Genomic DNA, 10,641 nt, shown 5'->3' with positions numbered 1-10,641 from the left:
AGCTGATTTGAACTCGAATCTAACGTCTCTGCGCATCTTTTTGGGTCAAGAATGTTGTCATTTGTTTTGATAAAGTGATTTTCTTTTTCTTATAGTGTGTGTAGGTCTCATGCCTTAGCCAGTTGGCCGAAAACTCTTCATCTTGTTTGGTGCTTGGTGGTGGTATTCGAACATTCGCATTTGCCACCAAGTTGATGGAACTTGATGCATCTTTTTCTGCGTCTGTTGAATTTATAGTTTTTTTTTTTCTGTCAAACATGAAAAGTCACAAGGCAAGTCTGTTACGACTTACAGCTCTAGCTTGCATCGTTGTTACACAATTTCTATTATTCCTATTTCATGATTAATTGATTATTGGGTAGTTGATTATGTGGAAATATGTGATATGAGAATGACCTGTTACCACACAGGACACCTTTATTGGTAAGCGATTCCGGTTATGACACTGATCCATCAGGTCTCACAAAGTTTGTGGCAGAGATCATTCGTCCTATAAAAGATTGTGGTTTCCACATATTAATAATATAATCAATCTGCACCACATATTAATAAAATGATCGATCTGCACCATTCGTCCTATAAAAGATGCACAGGTGCAAAAACATTAAAATAAAATTTTGGATCTAGTAGCCAGGAAAAGATATGAATAGAATATTAACAACCCAAGATGCTAAAATATCTTAATGATATTGACAAAGGAACCTCTAGGACCCGGTTGCCCAAGAACTTTGAAGCATGTGCAATGAAGCATACTCCGATGCATCTAGCCATTGCTGAATGAGTCACCACTGCACCTCAAAAGAGTCACTTCATGTAAGACCATGATAATAGGAGATAATTGATAAATTCGTTCGCCTACCTACCTTGCAAATAAACTATATAGAAATATATTTTGAGCGACATGAAAGAGCATTTGAAATCCAATATACTTTCAGATTTTTGTTAATGATCACATGCATTAGAAGCATTCTTTGCATATAGCTACTGTGTCGATTTCATCATGTCAATCATATGAAACACAAAATTGGCAGTTCCTTCAATCTTATGAAGTGACAAAGTAGACTCTTCAAAATCCATCATATCGCTTTTCTTATTGGTGGGAAAAGTGGTTTTCTATGTGCACACGCAAACCATCTCAAGTCTACTTTTCCCCTTTTCTCACTTAATGAAGCTACTGACATGCTCATTTCTCATCTGACTGCCTCGGTCCATCTCAGCACCCTCATTCCACAATATTACTGGCCTTTGGTCCCAATCATCTAGGGTTGTGGGAGTTGGCAGACTGGATATGGACCTAATTATCAGCTTTCTTTTTCTTTCATTCCTTTTGTTGCACGAAGTAACTACTCTTAGACTTGAACCCATGTTCTCATACTTGTTAGCCCGTGATGTACCATTTCTATTCTTTTAATTGGTTATATAGACCATTTTCATTCACCTCAGCCTTAAACCTATGGGTCACATCCTATTCACCACTCTCTATGGATTACCAAATTAGTTATGGAACTAATATCTTGGTCTCCAATCAGGAGTAAATGACACAAAAAGCTTAGGTGAAATAGGATGGGATAGACTGGAAACCTACATTCAGGAGTAAATAATGGGGTCTTAGGAGGGGTAGACTGGAAAAAAACCTAACATTCAGAATTTTTACCAGTAATGTGACTGTTCTTAGACTCAAACCTACATTGTCATGCTTGTCGACATCAAATTTTATAATTGCACCAAGCAATGGGCCAATGGCCTAAGATCCCTACACGTGGTTAAACATTACATAATATAATGTCTTCTCGTGAAAAAATATATCTTAGAAAGGTTATTGTAAACAGTCCTAGTATATACCCAAGACTGGCCAAGGAGAAACAATTGATCCATGCTGAGCTTAGCAAGCCAAAAATGCTCTAGTATCTCATTTATGGTAAAAGACAGCATCAAAAAACTTTTTGGCTAAACTCAAGGATGTGATGCAGCAAGAGCAACCATATGTGCTACCCTCCCACGCCCCCCGAAAAAAAAAAAAACCAAATAAAAGGGAAAAGGGAATACAAAACACTAGTTTTTGAATAAGTTCTAGAAACTTGCCAAAGAATATGAAATTACTGCAGAGTTAGAGGTGGGCAGGGTTAGGTTGGGTTAAGGTCAACCCTCACTCAACTTGAGTTATTGAACCCCCAGCCTCTACAAAAAAAAAAAAATACCAGCATAACCCTAGCCCAACCCGATGTCATTGGGTTGAACTGAGGTCAGGTTTGATACAGGTTAGCCAAGTAAGAATGATACCTACAACCCATCAGTGTTTACAACCTGCAGTTGACCCAGATGGTTGAACCATCACGCAATCATGATTCTGGGTCTGATTTACCTAAAACCCATCTTTTCACCAAAAGTTTTTTACTTGGTCAAAAACCATCCATGTGAGCAGTTGAACCATCGACTCATTTGACCAGGTCATCAGTGTCACAGGTTACACCACAAAACTTGTGAAGGCCATAACTTTGCATTTAGTTGTTTGTTTTATTTATTTGGAAAACTTTTTGAGATCTATGCGTCCCAAGGCGCCTTTGGCACCTTGCCCCGCCATTTTTGTCAAAAATAAATAAACCCCCTTTTTTGGCCTCAAATCCCAATTTTAGCATTTTTGTAAATAGAAAAATTAAAAACAGAAATAAAAAATACAAGTTAGACAAAAGAATACTTATATACATTATATTACATGTAGGGTGTATATATGAAATATGCTGATGCATCACGGTCTGACCTGTTCAACCGGGACAGTCGAAACATTGACCCGCCAACCAAGAGGCAAAAACAATCCAGCCTCCAGGTTGGTTTTTAAAACACTGATGTACATGAATATATGCGTACATGCATACACATGCATACATACACAAACATATTTGTATAATATTATGCAAGCATGAGTACATGTTGGGTTGGTTTGCCCACGACCTCAACCCTAACCCAACTGTGAGAAAGCATCAGCAACATTGATAAGTGTTAACCTTGCAGGCACTATAAACTCTAATCACCTCTTCCTCCACTATTGGATCTCACGTATTGCTCCACTAATATTCTTTTTTCCTTCTAAGTAGGTGAACAGAAGGTTACAACCTTCAATCTGCAGTCAGGGAGACAAAAAATCCCCAGTTGATCCTCAGTTTTTAAGTAATAAAGTTTTAACAGAAATAATACAACCAAATTGAACTCAACAATTATCGTCTTGCTAAAATAGTACAACTATTCTATACATGGCACTTTTACATGTAAATATCTCATTTTCCTTGAGATCTCTTCTATTGTTAAGGTTCCAGGATGAACTATGAGCAGATGAAGTAATGTAGTTTAAAACCAAGGCCATTTTATCAGAAGACAATAGAAAAAGGCAATAAGATCTATCTTTAAGAGGTAGTTCTCCCCAACGAAATCCGACCAAAATTTGATTTTATCCCCTGTATGAGACTCATACTGAATATGAAAAAAGAACAATTAGGACACGGAGGATGGAAAGATTGTAGCTGATAATGTTTTCCTTTCCCCTGAAGAAGAAAATCTTGGTGGAGGAAAGGTGAAAAATCATGGGAAGCTCACAGGGCTTTGTGGAGGCAACAAGGTGGAGGAAAGCCCTGAAAGTGGAGGCTAAAGACTTTATGTTTGAAGAAATAAGAATCAAAGGGTGTCATAGCTTGAAGATAAGGGAGCTGAAGAAAGCTACAGTTCAGGTAGAAGGCTTGGAGATAGTTGAATGGCTGAAGGAGTTTTTGCAAGAAGCAGCAACAAAATGAAAGCAGACGTGCTGCAAGTAAAATAACACACAGTCTGGAAGGAAATATGTGGTGGAAAGTAACCAGAATGCAAAAGGTTTATTCATATCTCTCTCAGAGTTTTTTGACAGAGGAAGGAAACAAATGGTCTGTTTTCCTGCTGGGAAAAATAGTCAAGGATGGAGGAGTGACTTAGATCTTAACCAGTTTTCTAGTTCGAAGGAACCAAGAAATGAAGAAGACGGTGAAAGCTGCAGAAGTAGTGGAGGGAATACTTATTGGAAACTCACCATCGATGGAGGAAATGACTCTTAACCAGGACTTCTTAGCCATGGCAAACAGAAACAGCAATCCAATACTGAACGTAAATTTCAGCAGAGATCACTGGAACAATATGTTAGTGGTTGAAGCTAAAAATCAGATTTAAGGATTGGAGGAAGATGGAAGATTTGTTGATTAGTAAGCTGGGACTGAGGAAGACATTTATTCTAACCCCTTTTGACAGTATGAAGACAGTGCTTGATCCTCTTCAAAACATGATGGAAGTTGAGGCTCTAAGCATTCAAGAGGACAAGGAGTCCTTTACTTTGTATAGATGGTCCCCTTCATCCAATTCAAAAACTTTTGCCATTGAAGATGGAGTGACAGTCAAGGTGATTGGGTTGCCTTTCCACCTGTGGAAACATGATGTTGCAGTCTCCATTGCATTGTTATGTGGAGCTCGTTTGGTGGGGGAGTTCTCAGGAGATTTAAGATCTGTTGCTCTACTGTTAAATGGAGTTAAACCAGAAGAGATACCTAGGAAGATTACTCTTCAGGTTGAAGGACTGTCTTTACAGGTTGAAGCTTCTCTATGGTTAGAGGCCAGACAGGAAGAAGATGTATGGGTGGAAGAACAGGCCCTGCACAGCTGTCTAGGATTGGAGGTTCAAAAGAAGATGGAAAGTTTCACTAAAACAGGCAAGTGAAACTTCGCCTATTCAAAAGATATGGGCAGTAAGGAAGGTCAAATACATGGGCTACAAGGCAAGGGACTGACAGCAAAAAAATCTTTTGCCCAGGTGTTATTTTCTGGAGTCAAAAATTCAAACAAGTTACAACTGTCATTTCCAAAAGGAGAAACCAGTAGAGCCAAGGACTTTGAACCGGTTTATAAGAAGGTTGAGCCGTTGGGTCAAGCTGAAAGGGGTGTCTCTTTAAAACCTCACGTGACTGAGGATGGACTGATGCTAGACAAGTTTATTCATCTAGCATCGTCCTCTTTGAGCTCCTCTAAGGCTTCCAGAGAACAAGTTCACTACACTGGGTTCCTTTGAAAAATTTGTTGCGACCTTCCAAAGATCATTACAATCCAAGGTCAGTTCGAAGGCGGGACCTGGAAAACCTGGATACAGAGATGTCATCTGAAGCTGAAAGTGACTTTGGTTCAGACAGACGACACAATCAGTATAGGAAGTGAAATTTTGAAAGATTCGAAGGACTTGTGGGAAGATGAAAGCTTAAACACTGTATTCTATTCCCAGAGGAAGAAATATGTGTTTTGGAAGGTTGTGGAAAAGGGAGAAGCGAAATAAGGTGGAAGACAAGGCTAACAAGTTAGAGACTTCAACAACTGACATGCCACACAAGGATGAAGGGAACTTAGCAGCAGCTTTAAAGGATGATCAGGGTACACCCATTCTTGCAAACAAATCCTTTCCAGAAAACAGGCAGGAAAAGAGTTTCAGCTTGGAGAGGCAGGATTCTTCTTTGAAGGTTTACAAGAAAACACCTAGAAAGGAAACTGTAGCAAAGTCTCCCCCAGATGTAGGGACTGATAAGGCTTCAACTGAACCAAGTTCACCCCAACAACCAAATCAAACAGAGGGAAGGAGTTCTGGTCAGAATCTCTTCCACTTCTGGGATTGGGTGGAACTTGGGTCTAAGAAGCGATTTGAGGGACTCAGACTTCGACAGTATTTCGAGCCTTATTGCACTTCTTGATAACGTTGTCTTAGACCCCACTAGGACTCCATCAGGTCGGCAGAGGTAGGTCGTCAGATGGGTCTCTAGTAGGTCGGCAATTGGGTTTCCATCGTTTTGGCTAAGGCAAGCCATCGCCCTGGTGGTGTCGGGGTGTCGTCCAGCTAGTTTGAGATTCCATGTGTCACGATGTCAGCGGAGGGCCAAATCTGCCCTCATCAATTGCCCCCCACTCCCAAGACGAGGTCAGTTTGGCGCAGAGAGTAGCTCACTGTAGGTTTTTGGTCTGGAATGACTGGTTCGATGAGCTCGTTGGCGTCTGTCCAATATGCTCCCCAGGTCGGAAGAGTCTAAGGGTTGAATGAAGCCTTACGTAGGACTTCGTCATCTTGATTATCAGGGCACAGGAGCGGACTCATCCGCTCAAGGAGAGATGGAGCAGGGACCTCGAGGACATCTACCTTACTAGGGATGCAACCGTCAAGGAGTTCTACAATTTGGCCAAATACCTCAAAAGCGAAGTTCGCCATGTCCTCAAGAGGAGCTTCCAACTGCGTGACTGCCTCGTCAAGTCGCTCCACTTATGTAGACTACAACGCGATGTCCCTCAAGCAGGTTCTCGAAGGAGTAGTCAACAAGGTCGATGCGAAGCCTGAAACTGAGGTGGAGAATGACTGTGAAGAAATCAACCAAGTTTGCATGTCTATCGCAATGCTGAAAACGAACTAGTCTTCCTTTCCTCCGTTTCTCTTTTCTTTTTCTTTTTTTCATTTCGATAGTGAGATGCCGACATCCTTTGAGATCAATTTAAATGTAGTAGCAGCAATCAAAACGCTATCGAGCTAGATAGATGGGGGGGCTGACCTACTTAGATCGGTCTACTTGTTGCTGATGTGTTTCAAGGACCAAGCTGGGAGTATATGATATATACTTACTAGCTTGAGGGGGAGTGTTAGCGTAGAGGTATTTCTGTCATTATACCTTGATTGATGTTGCTGATCTATAATGTTGTGTTGAAACATGTGCTCTTAACTTAAGTAAGGGCACATAGGTCTTTTCAGTCATGTTTTAATAATAATATAAATACTTATTGGCCGACCGGGAGAAGTTATGTTGACTCTATCAGTTCGAACCAGAATTCTCTCTTCTCTCTCTCTCTCTCTCTCTCTGTCTTTCTTTATCACCTTTTCTTCTTCTACATAACTAAACTCAGCTAGGCTGAACTCTAAGGCAGACATGAATCATAACATTGTTGTTGCTTGAGAATGTCATTACCTGAGGCTTAGAACATAGGTGAAAATTTAGCCTTTGTGTACGTTTCCCACAGACGGCGCCAATTGGTGATGCGCGATTTGGCAGCTCCTTCCTGAAGGACAGCTCAGACCCTGAGCTGGTGAGTTCCCTACTGTAAGGTGGCTCGATTATTGAGCCAGCTAGTTTACCAGGTTGACCTGCAAAGAGACAGTGTTAAGAGTGCCCGGGTTGCTTTACCCGGGGTGGGCACTCCGATGCTTAAGTCAGCGATGTGGAGATTTTAGAGAAAACTAAAATACTAGAGAACTAGAGAGTTGTGAGAGCTAAGTTGCACATACCTTCTGAGGTTGGAAATGAGACCTTTATATAGGCGTTGTTTGGCATGGGCTTCACGCACCGCGTCCAAGATCTCTAGGAAGACGTGGTTGGCCGGTCCGAAGTCCTGAAAGGTAGTGGCACACATAGACCAAGTTGTGTACCTTATTCGATTTCCTTCGAAACATTCGATGCAGGAGTTGACTTCTGGAAGACCCGGGAGTGACGGGATGCACACGGAGGTTGGCGAGCACGTCTCACAGGTCGCCACCTAGACCTTAGTCGAGTTGGATAAGTGTTCGAAGGAGGTCACTCCTCACGTCGAGGTACGTTGGACCAGTAACGAAGAGGTACCACAGGTCGGCTCTAAACGAGGTGCCCGAGTTGTGTCGCCCTCGTGGTGCCGAGGTGTCGTCAAAATGTTCTGAGAAGCAACATGTCATGATGTGCGAAGGGCCAAATCTGCCCTCATCAGGTACATTTCTTCCTTGCCACATAATTGAATGAAAATGTAAAGATTTTACAGTTTTCAGGGCTTCCCATCTCAGTTTTCATTCTATTTATGTATATTCTCTTTAAAAGTAAACATGTTCTACATTGATTTCATAATTTAAGATCAGACACGCCAAACATATTTCAGTAGAGATTTTATGTATATTCTCTTCTTCCTCCTTCCTCCTGACCCCCCTCCTAGGGAGGTTTACACCTCTTACGTTCTGAACTACGCCTCACGCCTCTAGGTAATGGAACGCCTCGCGTCATGCCTCCACATTTCAAGATTGGCATTCAATATCAACAGTGGTGTTGGTTTCTCAATGTTACAGTTTGATTTCTCAGTGTTTTATCTGCTACCATTTCAGTTCTGTTTGGCAGGTTTGAACATCGGGAAAACCGGCAGTTCACTTCATGGCCAAATGAATGGGGTTGCCACCCATCAGGAATTAATAATGGAGAGTGATGGATCTCCCGGATTTAAATTTTACGAAATCATTTAAAATTAGAGACTCCATACCAATCAACCAGGACAAGGCCATTCTGGGCAAGTCGAGAAAGAGAGAGGGAAGTGATTAGGCACCCCTCTCTCTGGTCGGTGTGAATACTGTAGTTCCCTTTTCGGCTTACGAGGTATCTAAGAATCGGGTTCTCTAGCAACTCTAAAGAGCATAGTGTTTCCTTCTTCTGCCAGTCCCTTTTGGATGCAAGGGCCTGAGCACAAAAGGATGAGGAATCCCTCACTCCTTTTCTATCAGAACCCCCACCTTCGGACTCAGCAAACTGGTTTGAAGAGCGAAGAAGCAAGCTAAGCCTCTTTGTTACCAGAGAACACTGATTCCAGAACAGAACCAATAAGACAATCACAGGAGCAAGCAAAACGACAATAAAAGAAATAAACAAGCAAATAAATAAAGCAAATAAAAAGATAAACTAAGACTGAATTACTTCAAGCAGAGGAAAGGAGATGAGGTAACGGATTTTACCTCTTGTGGCCTATGAGTCAGATTTTCGATGCTGCAATAAAGCTCTAGGTTCCGCTTTTTGTCAAAAACAGCTTTCAAATGGAGATGTTTCGGTCATTATTGATGCTGGTGAACAGAATTACAACGGGAAGCCACTATTGCCTAGGCGGAGTTTGGTCTGAGACTGGAAAGAAGGCAGCCGCGAGCAACGGGTATTGGAGGGATTTCTACTCGGCTAATACAGGGAATTGAGGACAGGAAGGTTGACTGGGCAGATCGCCGCTGCTAAGAGTTGTAGCGGCGATCCATAACAAAAACAGAGAAAACCAGGAGGAAGAAGACGAATGGGAGAAGAAGGAACAAAGAGAGAGAAGAGAGCTCTAAGTAGACACGTCGTTGCTACTTCTTTTTCCATGAGAATATGATTAACAGTGCTGCTGCTATTCAGGTTTTGGGTTTGAAGAGAGGAGACGATAAGCAATGCCGCTGCTATTTTAGTTTTGGGTTCGAAGAGAGGAGACGATCAACAGTGCCGCCCCTCCATTAATTCGGTCTCCGCCTTTCTCTTTCTCGAGGCTCTCGGCTCTTAACTCTCTCTATTTTCTCTTTTCACTCAAACTCCCTCTCAACTCTCGTAGCTCTCAACTCTTGGACTTCCCCCTTTCTCTTCTCACTCGAACTCCCTCTTAAGTTTCTTCTCTCACTCGAGCTCTCTCTCTTCTCCTCTTCTTCTTCTTCTTCTCTCTCTCTCTCTCTCTCGGCTCTCAGTTCTCAGTGCCAGAGAATAAGACCCCTTTCTCAAGCTTCCCCTCTCGACCCCCCTCTTCTTGGGAAAGATGGTCCCTATTTAACAGGAGGGCAAGGGTGGTTTCTACCAAAATTTAACGTTTGCAAGGGTAATTTTGAAAGAAGGGGTATTTTGGGAATTTGGTAAAAGGGGTAATTCGGGAATTCGGTGCAATGGGTAATTTGGGAATTTGGTTAGGGATTTTGGTAATTTTGAGGAAATGGATCAAACTAGGTCTAAGAGGGTATTTTTGTAATTTTGGGAAAATAGGTCAAACTAGGTTTAATGGGGTCAAGTCGGGTTTCTGATTCAATAGTGGGGATTTTTGGGTCAGCACATGGAAGGTTGACATGGGTCTGACTACGGAGAGGGTTTTGTGTCCATGGGCTAATGAAATTGGTAGAAATGGAATCTTTTTAGATGGAAGGGTAAATGTGGGTAATTTTGGCTAAAATTTGGCAGGTTTTTGGGGATTTTGGATTGATTAGTGGGGTAATATTGGCCCAACTGGGCCCAGGTTAGGAAGATCTGGAAAGGGCTGGATTCGACTAATCTAGAGCCCCAAAATGGAATCTTGGTATGATGGAGGGGTAAGCAAAGGTGTTTTGGGATGAAATTTTACAGGCAGGTGTTTAGGGGTGCTTGGGATATGATGGTTGTGTTTGATTTAATGGTTAAGGTGTGGCTAGGGGTTGATTAGGGCCATTAGATAGGTATCGGGTAGGTTTAACGGTGGATCTGAGGGCTCTAAGGGTGAAATTTGGGTTTTCTGGGTTTTTAGGTGTTTTAGAGAGATTGGAAGGGTCTAACCGGGTGCTGACAGACAGTTGCCCTTCTTTGTTGTGAGGTAGGAAACTACAGAACAACAAATACCAAAATAAGCATAGATTTTTGCGAAAGGCAAGCTTTGTAAAGGGGTGAGCCGAGGATAGAGGATTATGGCAAGAAAAAGGTGAAAACAAAGAGTTCTTCTGCAGCATCGTTTCATCGTGTTCAGGCCAGTTTCATTCTTGGTAAAGCGACCTTTCCTAGGTATCAAGAACCTTCGAGATGAGGGTACATTTGCCTTGAAAGAAAATAGATAAAACGAAAACTATTTGGAGAA

At 41.9% G+C, this 10,641-nt stretch overlaps 1 protein-coding gene across 3 annotated transcripts in view; it reads right to left on the bottom strand.

Moving 5' to 3' along the window:
* Positions 1-488: 488 nt before the first annotated feature.
* LOC148881162 (protein ARV 2-like) overlaps positions 489-10,641 on the bottom strand; it is a 50,405-nt gene continuing 40,252 nt past the window's right edge. For 2 of the 3 annotated variants that reach the window (XM_088963454.1, XM_088963455.1), the window contains exon 10: positions 489-788. In XM_088963454.1, coding sequence (XP_088819580.1) covers positions 655-788 — 134 coding nt within the window. In that variant the 3' untranslated portion in view covers positions 489-654. Of the gene's footprint in view, positions 789-2,679; positions 3,119-10,641 lie in introns of those variants that run through there. The other variant, XM_088963456.1, reaches the window with a different exon arrangement.

This window comes from Nelumbo lutea, chromosome 1 (genome assembly GCF_056320005.1).
Source record: "Nelumbo lutea isolate HS-2025 chromosome 1, American lotus-T2T, whole genome shotgun sequence".
Classification (NCBI taxonomy): domain Eukaryota; kingdom Viridiplantae; phylum Streptophyta; class Magnoliopsida; order Proteales; family Nelumbonaceae; genus Nelumbo; species Nelumbo lutea.
This window is presented reverse-complemented; position numbering and strand designations above follow the sequence as displayed.